The 17,353-nt window shown below is 38.4% G+C and overlaps 1 protein-coding gene across 3 annotated transcripts in view; it reads right to left on the reverse strand.

Annotated features, from left to right (window-relative positions):
* septin4b (septin 4b) overlaps positions 1-17,353 on the reverse strand; it is a 45,662-nt gene that overhangs the window by 20,070 nt on the left and 8,239 nt on the right. Inside the window, exon 1 of one of the 3 annotated variants that reach the window (XM_060875552.1) lies at positions 7,728-7,796. The exons of 1 other annotated variant lie outside the window; for it this stretch is intronic. In XM_060875552.1, coding sequence (XP_060731535.1) covers positions 7,728-7,730 — 3 coding nt within the window. In that variant the 5' untranslated portion in view covers positions 7,731-7,796. Of the gene's footprint in view, positions 1-7,727; positions 7,797-17,353 lie in introns of those variants that run through there. One more of the 3 variants, XM_060875556.1, reaches the window with a different exon arrangement.

Genomic DNA, 17,353 nt, shown 5'->3' on the forward strand with positions numbered 1-17,353 from the left:
CACACAGACACACACACAGACACACACCCATGCATAGACACACAGACATAGACACACAGACACATAGACACACACACACAGACACAGACATAGACACACAGACACACACACACAGACACATAGACAGACACACAGACACATAGACAGACACACAGACACGCAGACACACACACACGCATAGACACACAGACACAGACACAGACACACAGACACGCAGACACACACACGCATAGACACACAGACACACACAGACACAGACACAGACACATGCATAGACACACAGACACAGACACACAGACACAGACACACAGACACAGACACACAGACACAGACACAGACATAGACACAGACACACACAGATGCATAGACACACAGACACAGACACATAGACAGACACGCAGACACAGACATAGACACAGACACACACACACAGACACACACACAGACACATAGACACACAGACACTTAGACACACAGACACTTAGACACACAGACACTTAGACACACAGACACACAGACACAGACACACAGACACAGACACACACACGCATAGACACACAGACACACACAGACACACACACACAGACACACACATGCATAGACACACAGACACACACATAGACACACACAGACACACAGACAGACACAGACACACACAGTTCCTCAGTCGTACCAGGCAGCACCAGAGTGTGTTACATGTTACATGTAGTAGCAGTGGAACAATTTCCAATGTTTAACCATCAGTGTTCATACATCACCTCAGTGAACCTAATGACCATTTTCCTCCTATTTTCCTTCACACTAGTCAATTTTTCTGCAGATTACAATGCGTACAATAGAAATAACCGGCCATACATCATTCAGTTTGGCAGAAATGCTTTGCAAATAAACATGAGGTCCTTTTAAGGTTGGAATTGGCGGAAAACACCGGTGTGCATTCGATGTCTGAAAGCATTGTTGTCCCACTTCCCACATATTTGCTACTTCGTTATCATCGACAGCCTCTCTAGGAGCCTCAGACTGAGAACAAACACTTCCTCTGCTTCCTGTCCCCATTCAGTTAGTTCCTACTAATTGTGCCGGTTTAATGTTCCTGTTGAAAGTAGCTCAGGAGCTTTTGGACTTCCCTAGGATTCAGAGCTGGTATGAGCTCTGCTGATGAAGCACTTCTCCGTGTGGGCTGAACAGACAGTGTTGGAGTTGATCTCGGAGTGATGCGTGGTTACCACAGGCCTGTGCCGCGTGTTTATTTACAGCACTGCTGCTGCAGGCTGTACGCTTTACTAAACAGGATCAGTCTTCCTTTACATACTTAGTGCACAATAACTAACCGCTCATCACTGAATGTTTTACTCTGGTGAGATTTGTAGTATAAACATTTAATAAATCAAGATATTCTGGAAAAGAAACTCAGAGAAATTTGCAATTTTCTATTTTGTTTCAGTCATTTATCCATTTTCTGAACCCCGTGTCCTACACTGTATCACCGTTCTATCCCAGGGGACTGGGGGCACAGTGCAGGGACTCGGGGGCACAGTGCAGGGACTCGGGGGGGCACAGTGCAGGGACTCGGGTGGCACAGTGCAAGGATACCCTGAACAGGATGCTTGTCCATCACAGGGCACAATTTAGAGATGCCAGTCAGCTCACAACACATGCCTTTGGACTAGAGAGGAGTCTCTGTAGAAATCCTGTCTGTTATTTACTTCCATCATGCACATTTCTCTCTGCAGTGACACCCAAGATTCATTCAGTTTTTCTCTTTCACTCGAGTGGACCTCATGATCTACGTTTATTACGTTCAAGTACAGAAAGTCTGCAACCTTGCATGATGCCCTCATACAATCTCATGCTATTGGGTGAAACTGAATATATTTTTATGGCAAAATATCAATAAAGTATTTAATAATGCACCTTTATTTAAATATCTCAGGTATTGCAATAGAATTTTCAAACTTTTTTAAAATAAACAAATAATTTTAAAATAAAAACATTGATTTTTTTTTTTTTTTTTTTTATCCAAAGTGACTGACAAATAAGGAAATGCAAACAAAATTTTAAAAAAATTTAGTTCTTATCCAGAGCAACTTACATTTATGACCTTTTTAGTCACCTGATGAGCTGAAGGTTAGGGGACTGGCTCCAGGGCCCAGCAATGGCAGCTTGGCAGTGTTGAGATTTGAACTCATTGCCTTCTGATCAGTAGTATGACAAGTCCTGAATATTGCACATTATTATCACATATTACTGTGTTTTTTGTCTCATCACTCACCTTTAATACTGACCTTCTTCAAGCAATGAGACCCTGATTAATATATTACCAGCATACTAAAAATAACAACAATATAAACAAATATATAAGGAATTCTTAAATTGATATTTAAAAGAAACACAGAACTCCTACTTTCATTATCTGAAATCAGATCTTCTAAGTACATGACTAAAAAAACTGCTCCTTTAATACCCTGGAGGAACAAATGCAAATATATTATGAGAAAAACTAAAATAAGGCTTGTTATAAAAGTGATTAGTGGGGCAAAAAAAATCGTGGGCTGATAAAAGGCCTCCAAATCACAGCACCCAAGTGCAATAACATCCTCTGAAACTTATGTGTGGTGAAAAGATATTAATTTGCTTATTTTATGCTATTTTGGTCGTATCAAACTTGAAGGCAAGGCTAAAGTAAACACAGCCTTATGGAGACTTGGACAGCTACCAAACGTACAGTTAGCTGAGCTACACACAAAAGAATGTTGTGATATAAGTAATTGCACCCAGTAGTATGCCCTTAAAAGTGTGGCATTCAAATAAATCACAGGATGGAGGGGAATCTGTAATAAGCCGTTTAGAATAATGAACAGGAACCGAGCCATTCGCACAGCTGAACTCTCACTTTCATCATCTGTAGGGTTCCAAAGGAAACCAGGGATTATTCTGTCTATTGCTTTTCAATGGGCCTAAAGTTACAGTAAAGGTGGAATTTCTTTTCATGCAGGAACAATGAACAGTGGTGGGGTCGAGAGCTTTAGGGACTAAATAATGACTGCAGGCTCTACTGAAGAAAACAATAGAATTAGACATAACTGTGGCATGCTTGAAAGAGCAATCTGATTTTGGCCTTTGAACACATATCTCCATGTCCTTGTATGAGGGCAGAAGCATTCTAGGTTGCCAGAAACACCAAACAATACACAAGTTCCTTTAAAGCAGGTAACACAACATCTACTCAAAAACAGATAGAAGTAAATGACATTATAAATGATCATTATTCTTTACTCCTTTTCCTTATTCAAGCCGACTGTATTTTTCAAAGCGGGTTGGTCACCGGGAACAGAACCTACACTCTGTTCTGTTCACTATAATCAGTGCCTCCTAAAACAAACCTTTTACAGTAATGCAGACATCAAATGCTGACAGGAAACAGAACTGATCAATAACTACTGCAAGATGTAATGATTAGTTTAGAAGCCTTTAGCTCCTGATATGGATGATTTGCTTCACTGCTTACTATACTGCTGTTCGGCTATGTGTGTGTGTGTGTGTGTATAACCACATGCAGAATACTGTAAGTACATACACTTGCAGTCATTCACTTGTAATTCAGTCTACAATTGACAACTTCATGTGGTGATCCATTTTTTATGATGTTTTGAACAAACTATTTATTATAGTCAGTAATAGCTAGCAACCTTTTTATATTTTGCTATTGTAAGACTGGAGTTAGACTGAATGTTAACATCATGATCCTCGGCTTAACAGGAACATGATAAAAAAAATTTTTTTAAAGTTTAAAGTGTTGTTTAGTTTGTTGATGCTAAGCTACATTAGAAATGCTAAAGCTATCCTGAGCTGCTGGTGAGGTGACAAGCAGTTAAAATGAATTTGAAAGAAAAGTTCTACTTTTTGGGGAATCTAAATATTCATCAATTATCATTTTCACAGCAAATTTATCAGTTTATATCCGAGATCCTTACCGTTGTTATAAGAAAAATGTTCTAATTTTCAGATCAAACTGACCATTAAAACAAAACACGACACTTTTTGTTGTGTGGGTTTTAAAGAGGTTTAACGACCTACAATCAGTTCCACAAGATTAAAATCACGTACTTTTAACTGCTTTATATATTATAAAACATGTAACACCTTGTACTACATATAAACTTTATTCATTCTTATTCATTACTTACTGTGTGTTAGTATAGCAAAATACTTTTAAAGCAACATCTTTAATGAAAAAAAATGCAAAGGCTCCAAAATCGAAATTAAATCAATGCTCTTCGTTCGACTTTTTGAGTTTACAACGTACAAATTTTAGAGTAGATTTAAAAGTACATTTTCTTGGATTTCACATTATTCCTTCACGTTATTTATAAAATTCAATTAAATCAATGATTGTGATATAATAAGTATTCGTTTTTATTACTATTAATTGACACAGACTTGAATGGTGGACCATATTAACGTTACATGGGTTTTTTATTCTATATATTTATTTCATATTAAGCCTCCAGGTTCCACTTTCTATGCAAACAACAGAAAGCCTTCAATCTCACTGAGCTTTTGAAGTTTCTTGGTTTTTGTTGTATGTTTATGAGAAAGTAAAAAAATAAAGAACGTACTAAGTGAACTAGATTTGTAAAGTTCGTCGCGACAAACTTTGATGTTGGCTTTGACAAGGCAAGTATTCGCAAAGGCCGAGGCGAGTGGACATAAGGGTCAGTGTTACTTTTGGAAGCAAGTAGACAGAAAGCTAGGGTGCCAAAACATTTGGAGCTAAGTGGAGATGAGCATGTGACGTCATCCGAATACTCTTGAGGAAGTTCTCCTCATTGTGCTGAGTGTTTTGATGTCACAAGTCCATGTTGTGCTAATTTTTAATTTTCACGTGACATCACCTGACGTCACATGACGTCATCCCCTCATTGTTCTGAGTGTTTTGATACATCACATGTCCATGTTGTAAAAAGTTTTTTGATTTTGCATATTTGGGGGCGGGGCTGCGGCACAAACCCGAAAGGCCATTCGGTACACCAATTTAAAACTTTGTTCAGAGTATCACCCTAAAGGAGCTGGCCGAGTTTGGTGTAGATAGTTCAAAAGCTTGCCGAGTTATAAACCTCCAAAGTTTATAATGGGAGTCTATGGGAAAAAAGGCCACTTTGAGACCCGGTACCGGAAGTACCGGTACTCGGATCACTTAGAAAAGTAATAGCAACAAACCAGGGTCTACAACATATCATAATTTGGTGCATGTGGCTCAAAAGCTCTAGGCCGCATTAAATTTTATAAATTTTTGTCTAAGCTTAAATAGGAAAACAGAATGTTGGCTTCTACAAAGCCAACATAATTGATTTTAAGTGATTACAGTTAAGTGATTCATGGACGTTATCACATTCAGTGCATCTCAGATATACAGTGTTTAAGTCTTTAATAAAGACATGCTGTTATTGGACATGCAATGAAACCATCATACCACCCTGTTGTCCATTATTGTCATACAAGAGCTTATTAATGTGTATTATTAGCATGTGTATTATTCCTTACGTACCATTCAAACAAATTAGTAGTGAACAGATTGTGCTTTCAATCATATGAATAGTTTTGTTATTTCAAGTCTGTTGTGTTTACCATCCTTTATGTTTGACTCTGATCTGTTAAGCCTTCTGTTTAAAGGCTTGTGTTTTGGCCTTTACCTTTTTCCTCCACCCACAACCCACTAGTTTCACCAATATTCCAGAGTTGGGGCATGTAGGAACAAGTGTTGCAGTATATATATATATATATATATACATATATATATAGATATATATATATATATATATATATATATATATATATATATATAGACACACACACACACACACACACACACACACACACATACACACTATATACTACAGCATATATAAAACCCAGTAGAATGGTAGTGGGTGGCTGTAGTTCCCCTAATCGCATCCGTGGGTGGAAACTGCACACAGATATTCAGATATAGATAAAGTGATGGAGAGATCCCATAATCACAGCGAAGCTCCATCCACAGCCACGTACACTTCCAAAAGACAGATAACGCATGGAACAAATGCTAAGATAAGACAACAAACACAATTACGCACACAAACCCCTATTTCCGGTGAGCTCTCTCTCTGAGTGTAGTTTGCTCTGGAAACATTTCCAGACATTTCACATGTGGATGTGAGTGAAACAGTTTGCATTTCATTTGTAATGAAATGATTAGCATATCACACAAGTTCAACAATGCCAAAAAAGTACACAACATATCGATCTGCAAGATGACAAGCATGACGGATCTGACGGCGAGAGAAGCTTTAATATTGGAATCTTTTTAAATAAGCTTGAGAAGTGTGTACGGATTATGAGACGAGAGAAGAGCTGAACTGACTAAAGCACTAAATTGCTGCTGCATCACTCTGAGATGTGATAAAATGTCTCATTGTTTAAGAATCCATCTTAAGAAACACCATAAACAACACTTCAAAAAACAAGAGATGTTTGGAGATCAGTTAGCATGAATCTTTGTTTCCTTGTGAGAAACGTGAACTTGGGAATCATCCTGAAATGCATCAGAAGATGACAAACGCTGAGTTATCGCAAATTCCAACGACAGCGATGGAACAAACTTTTCTTCAAACCTTGAGAAACTTTAATTCTTTGCAAGTATCATCTTGTTTTTATCTCGAGGTTGAACCCTTGATGTGTGTTGGATTACATTCCTGAAGTTTTCTTATGAATCGCAAATGAAACAAAACATCAGTTACACACTTTAATACTGTGTACCTCTTAACTGGCAAAGCATCTGAAATATAATAGTTTATCATCATTATCATCAGATTGGCACATGGGATCTTAGATATAGGAATTAGGATGCCGAAGGATGTACTAACATAACTTTGTGCTATTCTGAGATGCGTTTCTTCTCACCACGGTTGTACAGAGTGGTTATTTGTGCAACTGTAGTCTCTTGAGTTTCCCCTCATGAACAAGAAATTCTGCGTCTTTAAAATCAGGGTAGAGAAAAACAAACTAGTTCAATTTAGCTAATTTAGCATGTTCTACTTCCCCGTAATCCCATAACATAGTTAGCTAGCTAACGTTGCTACGAAGCAACACGTCAGGAAGGAGCCATCTGAAGAACCCTTCTGCATTTAGTGATGCATTAGAGCAGTTGATTTTAAGTATAAATAATAGATGGGAGCAGTTATATGTGGTTACATTATAAAAATCATTTATTGAAATCCTTTTCTTTAGGTGTTGAAAGACAGAATTGAGATGTATATTAATTATGATTTTTTTTTTTCTCGACCCAGATGACAACGTAAGATCCTGCTGCACGAAGCCGGTAATTTGATTCTGAACAGCGTGTAATACATATAGTCACGCACACAATCAGGCACATCTGTCTAACATCTGCAGTTTCACACAAACCCACACATGCCTGCATACACCTGCAGGACCAATAAAAACTGTGTTGAGCCAAGGAATATATAGGAATAGTCGTCTCTCCTATACGTTACCACCTGTGACACGAGACACACTATTATCTACTAGCTAAGGCTGATTAAAAAAAACGTACATCATGCTCACCAAAGCTACGTGTTAACTAACATGACCATCCGGTTCTAGCGGTAACAAACAGACGTATCTAATTCTGCATTAACAGCCAAAGCTGGATTGAACGGTATTACAGACGGATGCCTTTAGCCACTTACCATGCTGCAGACTGCTGATGCTCACACATTCACACACACTCGACCAGCGGCAGGCAAAATGACCTCAGAGGAGAGAAAGAGACTCACTCGCTCAGTCACACATACATACACAGGAAGATTTGTAATGTGGGACCAGAACACTTACTGCTGTAAAGATCTAAAAAAATGTAGAGGTAAAAAAAAAAAAAAAAGCAATACAGAAAGAGGTAGAGAGAGAAAGAATGGCAGAATGCTTATGGTCTCAGGGCAGGAAGGGAGCAAACTTGCCCCACTGCAAGTATAATTGTCTTCCGGAAATACCAGCTTCAGGATAAGGAAGGTAGGGATGAGGCTGTCTAGGAGGAGACCAAACCCCATGAAGCCTCAATGAGGAAGATGATTCCTGATAACAAGCCAGTTAAAGGGTTTGATAATGGGGAGATTCGGATACATTTTCATGCTCAAGTTAAAAAAAAAAAGATAACGATGAGTTCTCCGGTTCACAAAAAACGCTTCAAAAGCTCAATTACAAAACTGAATTTATTAGTCAGTTGTTTTGTGATTGTTGCTGGATTTTTATTTTTTTTTCGGTGAAATTTTGTTGCAGGAATCCTCCGGTACAGGAGCATACTGGATACCTATGCTTGATTGCTCCATTGCCAATATAACAGATCGTAAGCATTACAAACTGTGCAGTCTAATTGCTTTAACAACGTACAATACAGATCATTTTGGGAAAACTAACTAACATTCAGAAGTCACAATCATACATCAGTTCTGCCTGGCAACGGTTACGTATTCCTTCATAAGTGACTACAAAATGGACGCTACTCGCGTATTAAGCTCATAAGCTTCATTGGCTTGGGATGCACCCATGCAGTTTGTTTAAGTGAGACGCATCATGTTGAGTCAGAGTTTTGACACACCCAGTCAGGCATGCTAGTATTTATTCAACAAGAAAATGCATTAATCAAGCGTACGGCTTCCCTCTGGGCCAGCGGTGGAGTATAGTTCAATTCACCAGCTCAGGATCATGATCCTTAATCATCATGAGCTGCTGAGAAGAAAAAAAAAAATAAATCACAGTCTGGACTCTGAAGACTTCTAAAGCACATGATCAATTAATGCTTCAGACTTTCAGGCAATGCGACCCTGCTATCCTGCTTAGCACATCAATACCGGGGAGGTGGAGAGATGAAAGCAACTTCAACATCACTAAAGTGTGTTAGAATAGATGCTGATTTGGCCAGGAAATGTGACTATTACAGGGACATTAAATATAGTATCGGTTCGGATATTAGCTTAATATACAGATTTTTTTTTATTAGTCAGGGTTGACCTTCTCTTACTGAATGACATTTCAACAGATCTGTATTCATACTGTTCAGAAATTAGTATGCTAAAGGTCATGTACGAGTCTGTTAGCGCGCTAGTCAAAATTTCTCTACTTTACAAAATAAAACACAACGATTGCTACGTTCACAACTACACAGCAACAACAAGATTGAGACAAGTTTGTCTTTATGCAAACATGGAGCGACTCGGTGCGGCTTCTACAAATGGGACTGGAGACAGTAGATCTATTCTCTAGAGCATGCTATCTGTTTTTTTTCTCTTTTAAAAGAGATGAGTCTGCGAATGTTTTCGACACTGGGGAGGAAACTGGAATTCCCAGGAGGAAACCCTCAAATCACAGGGAGAATGTGCAAATACTGCGAATGCAGAGGCAAGCTAATGCTAATCCACACTGCTCCACATTGTTAAGCTGTGATATTATTTTTATTTTTTATATTATTAATATTGCATTTTTTATAAACAGTAACTTTGTCATCTAAGTGTGAATACTGTTTTAAAGAATTTTTTTTACCTCACATAAATAATCACACATTATTATTCTGACAAGTCTGTGTAAAAAGGTCAAACTTAATTTATTAATAAATAGAAATCTGACACTTTATTTAATATTATAATGGATATAGACTACTAACGTAATATTTAATAATTTATCAAATTAATAATTAACATTTAATATAAAACCTCTGCGTGTAAACAGTAAATTGTATGACGTGCTCACTGACATGAAGCTTCAGTCATCTGGTGCGACTGACACTGAATTTGGGATAATCAGAAAGAGTCTAGATCAGTTTCTTCTGATATTATTATGCTATAAATACACAGCAGAAAGAAACAATCAAGTTCTTAGCAAGAAAACGGAGAAGCAGGAACACAAGCATGTTCTTCTAGCAGGTTTCTCTCTGACAGGAGATCAGTCATTGGAACTTTTATAAGGATGCCGAACCTCCCAGGAGACGACGACTCTGAGACGATCAGTGTGTCCACGCCTCGAGGATCGAACTGCGATTCTGACTGGGATTTTATTTATTTTTTTAAACATATCTTAGGGAAACAGACAAGTTAATGAGAATTCAGGACAACAGCACAGTGTCAGAGATGGCAGAGTGAAAATCAAGCTTCAGTTCAGTCACAAACAAAAGGAACTGTGTATACAGAAACGTATTACTTTGACAATCTGTGCTTCTTCTCCATACTAACAATGATGAGTGGGTGTAATATTTAAAGAGGGCTTAGTCTCATCTGTCTTCTGGGATCAAGTGAGGGTTCTCCAAGGCTTAAGACAGAGCTGTTAGAACAGGCAGTTCTACATGATCATCAGTGTGGTATCAACATGCTCCTGGGTGCTCAGATCATGAGTGGATATCCAAGATGCCTCACCAAACACATCACGTCACCGACCATTCATAAGATTTCATATTGTTTCTGCTAGGGGAAAGCGGTCATACATCTGTCCCATAAATCTGTGTGTGAAAGTATTAAACAATCTTACACCCACTCATCATTGTTAGTATGGAGAAGAAGCACAGATTGTCAAAGTAATAAATTTCTTTGAATTGTTTCTTTGAAACAATTTTTCAATTTTTGGATTTTCATTTTGTGGCTAATTTTGTAGAAACTCCCTCAACCATCCTTATAAATCTTTATGAGAAAAAGTTTATAGAGTTGTAACTCAGGCTTTCAATCAGTTCAATTGAGCTGGAACGTCATTACAAGACATCACTTTCAAGCACTAGAAGTTTGGTGGTGGAGCTTTTTGGACATGTGTGGAAATGGGATCAGGGTCCATGAGCAATATAATCATTCCATATCAATCTACAATTAATGAACAATTTTTCCCCACAAATCTTACTTAATGCACCTCGAGCTTGATCTTAAACATCTCTCACAATTCTCACAAAGTAAGACAAGTAACACAATCATACATATCGTCGCTGTCGGGCGGAAACCTTGTATGTCCAAATTTGGTCAATTTCATATTTTTTCACATATCGATGCTATTGGTCAGTCCCCACGTGGGTCTGTTATTTTTACAAGTTATTAACCAATCTAAAGTCTTGAAAATAGCTTGAGCGCAAATCTCCATTGGACACTTCAACTGCCCACCTCTTCTTCACTCCGCGGGAGAGCTTCGCGGCATATTTCTCCTCAAGAAGAGTCGCAACGAATCAACACGTCTTCTGAGGTAAATGTCTTCAAAACACTGGGCTCAAAGAAAAAAAAATCTTGACCCCCGCTAGTTCTGGTGCTCGTCTTAGGACAGGAATTTAGCGCAAGACAATCCACTGCAACGCAGACTAAACCCTGTGCACTGCAGATAAGGTCCAGCGTTTTTTTAATTTCCTGAAAAATAACGGTTTTGGAGATACTAGGATTCCGCCTGACAGCGACGATATGTGATGTACGTGATAAAAACTGGAAAATTGTTCAAATAGAGACCATGGGGTCATGTTTCCAGATCTCAGTTATGGTTCCAGATGGAGTTGGCAGTCATTGCAACAAAATCAATCAAACGATCTTGCTCTTGCTTGCTTGAATTCATCCTATTTTGGCACAAGATGAAGTTCCTCCAGTCTGCATTGGATTTATTTGGTGCATCCTTTTTGTTAAACATAAGAAGCATAATTAGCGCCATCTAGTATAAACGCAATAGATGAATAAATGTCTAACGTGGGTGGCATGACAAGTCCGGTAAAGACCCATGCAAAATACTTCTCCAGATCCAGGTGGTTGACTTGGGCAGTGACTCACCAAACCCAGGTTTATTTTGAGAGGTGAAAGTCTTGAGATATCATTTGTCGTAAATGACGAGCAATTGACTGGTGTTTTTTTTCCTTCCATAATGAAAATAGATCTTAAACAGGTTCTTTTTTAATTTGAACCATGGAACCACATGTTGCTATTCCAGATCAGTCCTAAAATAACTTCGGAGCTCAGGAGAACATGTTCAGCTCACATTCTCTAGTAAATCAAAATAATCTAATACGGCGATGAGTAGGTTTCAAGCTCCTGGGAGGAACTGAATGCACAGCATTCCCAGGACTTGGAGATGGAGTGTTATGGTAGAATGTGCTTTAGTGTAGACATGTCTAGGAAGTGTGTGATCTCATGTAAAATATACAAAAGTGGAATTCTCAGGATGCACCAATAATAGGAGCAATAACTGTATCTTAACTACATCAGCTTTAGATTCTAACTTATAAGCTCCTAGTTATGTGTAATTGTATACAATTACAATGAAAATAATGCTATTAGTCTCACACCTACACTGTGTGTATATACACACACACACACACATGCACACACACACACGCACGTACGCACGCACACACACGGCTAGTCACAGCAGCACTGCTATTTAGTATAACTGCACTTTTGCTCACATGGTATTGCTTTAATTATATTTAACAGCTTTATAAACAAGAAAGTAATATCAAGTAACATTTCTGGCAAAATATGACCAACGTCCTGCTCATTTTTGCTCCGCTGAAAGAAACAGATCCTGAAGAAGCACTAACACACACACGATAACACACCAGCCGCTCACACTGAACTGTTCGTTCCAGTTAACTGCTAGAAACTGCTTTACTTCTAGTCAAATAGCTTTTCTTTCTTACTTCATCGTCATCTGACAAGTCATCAAATTTTAACTGAAAGGTCTTAGACATCCTCTAATGATGTTGCTAACACTAGTGTAGACTTTTGTGGTAACCAGAAGTGGGATTTAAGGTGGTGACGGAATACTGGACAGAGTATTTGTGTAGTTACAGATACTAGAAGATCTCACAGAATGCTACTTGACCAATTAAATCAAATTGCATAAATTGAGACAAATAATTTTTTATTTTTTGTGAATATGATGGCAAATCATCATGAGTTACATTTAGTTAATTATTAAAAAAAACATATTGTAACTGTAGTGTGTCACACAAAACCTTAGGGTGTGACAGAAACACCACAATAACTGTGAACAATTGTGTAAGGTCTTGCTGAAGTCGCTCACTCTCTCGACCTGACTGTCGCTCACAGATCTACTCCTTGGAGAAAGTGTAGCGTCTCGACATTTCACACAGTCGAGTGTCTTCGCATCAATTCCACCTTCTCTTCATGTGTAAAATATCTTCCACCCCGTCAGCTCCGAGTCCCTTCACCGAAGATTCGCAAGAGGAAAAAGCAGCAGTCACGTTCCATCAGAGATCAGCAGTAGACTGGATGGAGCACGCTTTCATCCCAAGTAACATCACATCACACACTGGCTTCAGATAAACGTCTCAACAACTCCGGCATTTTCTATTCCGGCAATTTCTATTGAAATTCTTCTAATCAGGACGTTCATACAGTTCATACAGTGGACCTGTACGTCGAGATCCGAAGTATATAATCGATCTGATTAAAGAAGACGAACCTTTTAATACATTAATATTCCATCGACTCAAACCAAACCCCAAACCTGCACCTTAATGAATTTTAAATAATTAATGTTCTATTTAATAAGGAAAGGAATAAACCCAACAGGGCTCTGAAGTTCATTAACATTCAATAACAGCCCAAACAAGTGTTTTATTCTTATTCTTTATCTTATTCTACAGAATTGCGCCAGTTCCTGTATTCTCTAGCTACTAAGCAATTACACCACAATTTTGTCTTTATATTTACATATAACACTCTGAAACATCCACAAAACCGATTAGTTTTTGACACACATATAATGCCTATAAACAGCCAAAACAAGTCCCTGTAAGAAGTTTACTTTACTAGAAAAAGACCATATTAGATATATCTAAAATATATATTTAATATAAACAGAAATTCAACAGAAATTGCTTTAAAGTAGACAGAGAGAGAGAGAGAGAGAGAGAGAGAGAGAGCGCAGAGAGAGCAGAGAGAGCAGAGAGAGCAGAGAGAGCAGAGAGAGCAGAGAGAGAGCGCAGAGAGAGCAGAGAGAGAGACAGAGAGACAGAGAGAATGATGAGATCTAGTGCACTAGTGTTTGTTACACAGAGGTGGAAATTGTGCTAGGCGTGTCTGTGTGTCAACTGATCTAAGGGCAGAGCTGTTTGCCCGGAAGAAAGGACACCACACACACACACACACACACACACACACACACACACACACACACACCAATTTAGAAAAGACAGGGGCCTCGGGTCTCACTTTTGATCTAACAATGAAAAGCACATGGTGGGTCTAGGGAATATAACACACAGTAGCACACACACACACATACACACACACACACACACACACACACACACTTTACCACTGAATTATGCATTAGTGTAACTAAATAGTGTCATGCCTAGGCCTTTTGTTTAACTTCCTGTCTCAGAGAAGAGACATATGCGGTCATAACCTAATAATCTAAACAGATTTATTTTTCAATTAATTGAAATTTATTAGCATGAAATGAGCCTCTAATTCAGACAGAACACACCCTGACAAAATAAAGCCAGCCAACTGGTTTACTGGACAATGTATTGCTTTGCCTAAATGACAGATTTGTATACATTCATGCTGTAAATATTTGCACGTGGTGACAAGGCTGTGGATATTATTTCACAACTGTGGATGACACGCTGACGGTTAGTGCACACTTATGGGAAAATGAAGGATTAAGAGCTCATTTGTAATGCCAGCATTTATCGATAAAATAAATGCAAAAAAAAAAAAAGTAAAAATTATCCACTTTAACTTTAAAACTAGTTTTAAAACACACACTCACGCACGCACACTCACGCACGCACACACACACGCACGCACACACACACACTCACACTCACGCACACACACACTCACGCACACACACACTCACGCACACACACACTCACACTCACGCACACACACACACAATTAGAAAACATTAAACTCATTATTTTTATGGCAAGGTGAATTATCACAAAAGGACATTAGGACTACATTTTTTTTTCCTTTGGTAAGATTAGGCTCTATGGCCTGTGCTGATCTCAGAGTTTACGATGATCCTCTTTCCATTAGATCCTCAGGAGCGCTCGGTTGCACTATTACAAACTGTAATGACATTAGAAATGACATTATTTACATTTACACTATTTACTGTCCAGTGTCACACAAATGAGGATGAGGTTCAACTTCTGAGTCTGGTTCCTCTCAATGGGAATTGTTAAAAGCGCTATACACATAATTTGAATTTGAATTATGGCCTTTCTGGGTTTTCTCAATGACTTAATACACTTTGCTAAGGGTGCGGCTTAATTTATTCATTTTTAAAAAAAAATAAAATTCTACGTATGATCCATTGTTATTTCTAACGAAGGGATAAATAAATAAAACATCTAATGCACCTTTAAATAGTGCAGGAGAAGAGTCTCCTTCTGTCCTCTGGTTCCTGGTTAATAAAATGCAGGAGTCATTTCATCTGTATGACTGATTCCTTTCAAAAATCACCACCATGACCATGAAGTTTCTGACCCTGAAAAACCAACAGACTGGTGATTAGGAGAAAACTAAGACTAAATCTCTGATGTGAGTGACGGCAGAAAAGATGTGGTTACTGTTCATTTTAAAGAGCATGTGAAAGTTGGTGGTCTGAACCACTCGACTGAGACGTGAACATTGCGGTGTAAGAACCACGAAAACATGGAGGATTAAATTTTAAGCTCATTCCGATCGTTTGTACGGCTCTCACACTCGCATTCCACACGATTCATTTTAATCTGGTTTAATACACATCGAGTGACTTACACTGGCTCAGCAGGGTAGAAGGTTTCGGGCGTTTGGGGGGATCGAGGGGCAGGGCTACGCTCAGAACTAATAATTACAACTCATCTAAATATTTATACCATAATACCAGAAGCAGCAAAACTTTCTGTTGCTCATCACATTCCTGGTTAGACAAAAACTATAATTATGTTCCTGCAACTAAATATATTGCAGTAAAACATCCAGAAAATCTGATGAGACTGATTGAGTGTCCGTGTCTGTTTATATCAGAGAACTACATTTAATTTAATCTTTATATCAGTGTGATTCGGCAGTTCAGTGATCAAAGACCAAACATTTGCCTGTCCTCGCTCACTTTGGGCCTTATCCATAACCCACAGCCTGGACGATCGGAGCCCTGCTGGTTCACCATGAAGATCTCCCTGGGCCATGAGAACCAGGCTGGGAGATATTTATAGAGTGTGTTCTTATAATAAGGGCTCTTCTTTATGAGCTTACAGGCATTTCCGGGTCTCCAAAATCACAGCAGTAGAAGCAGTAGATCTCGGCTAAGGTTGATGAGAGAGGAAGTAGTGAATGTCTGGGCTGCGTTCGTGTTCATAGCTAAAGCTAATTGATTACAAACTGACAGAACTAAACTGGACAGGTTCATGTCATAGACTTCATGTGTGAAATTAAATGTCATGTCAAAAGTTTACATTTAGTAATAGAACAATTGCATGTAGTGGCGTGTGTTGAGTGTGTCAGACCAGCAGAAATGTAGCGTGTAGATGGGTCTTTAATGACGGAACCTGAGGAGATCATTAGTACTGCTCAATAACTATTTCTAATGAGAAGACTTAATGTCTAATGTTCAGTCAATCCTTGTTCAGTGTCCAACAGCCTTCACAATCAGCCGGCAGTCACAGACAAAAAAATTGCAGTTCTTTATCCTGACTTGAGATTGGTGGCATGTCACGTTGGCCAATTTCGTGGCATCGCGACCAAAGATGACGTTCCGGCAGTGGCAGAAATCTCAGTGTGTGTGATCACTGCTTAAACCGTCATTTAATAGCCATTGATAATGAGAGCATTGTTATAAAGCATATTATGCAACCAATTGCATCATTCAGTAATCACCTTATTCCTGAAGGCTTAAATCTTTTAAAAGGTCTTTACTGAAGAAGGAGAAGACTAATAACTTTGTAAATGACTAAAAACTCTTAACAGCCAAAGTTACACTAGTGATTCTTCGAAAAATGAAACAGATTTTATTTCCCTCTAAAAACATCCACTACGGAAAAATAATATTCATCGTTCATGCAGTACATTAATATATAAAAGGTTTCGCTCAAACTGAAAGTGTCATTTTGAGTAAACGGGTAACGGAGCCACTGAAGCCGATTCTCTGTAGTTGCTTTGGTCAGACAAATGCACTCGTCGTGTCCAATCACACGTCACACAACTAGTAAATTAATTCCACATTTTCTCTATGAAGTAATATACTGATCTATTTACACTATTAAAACATTAATAAAGGTAAAAAAAAAAAACTTAAAGTAAATTAGATGTATTTATTGTAGCATGGAACAAAACATGACGTGGTTATATTA

Source organism: Tachysurus vachellii, chromosome 1 (assembly GCF_030014155.1).
Source record: "Tachysurus vachellii isolate PV-2020 chromosome 1, HZAU_Pvac_v1, whole genome shotgun sequence".
NCBI classification, from domain to species: domain Eukaryota; kingdom Metazoa; phylum Chordata; class Actinopteri; order Siluriformes; family Bagridae; genus Tachysurus; species Tachysurus vachellii.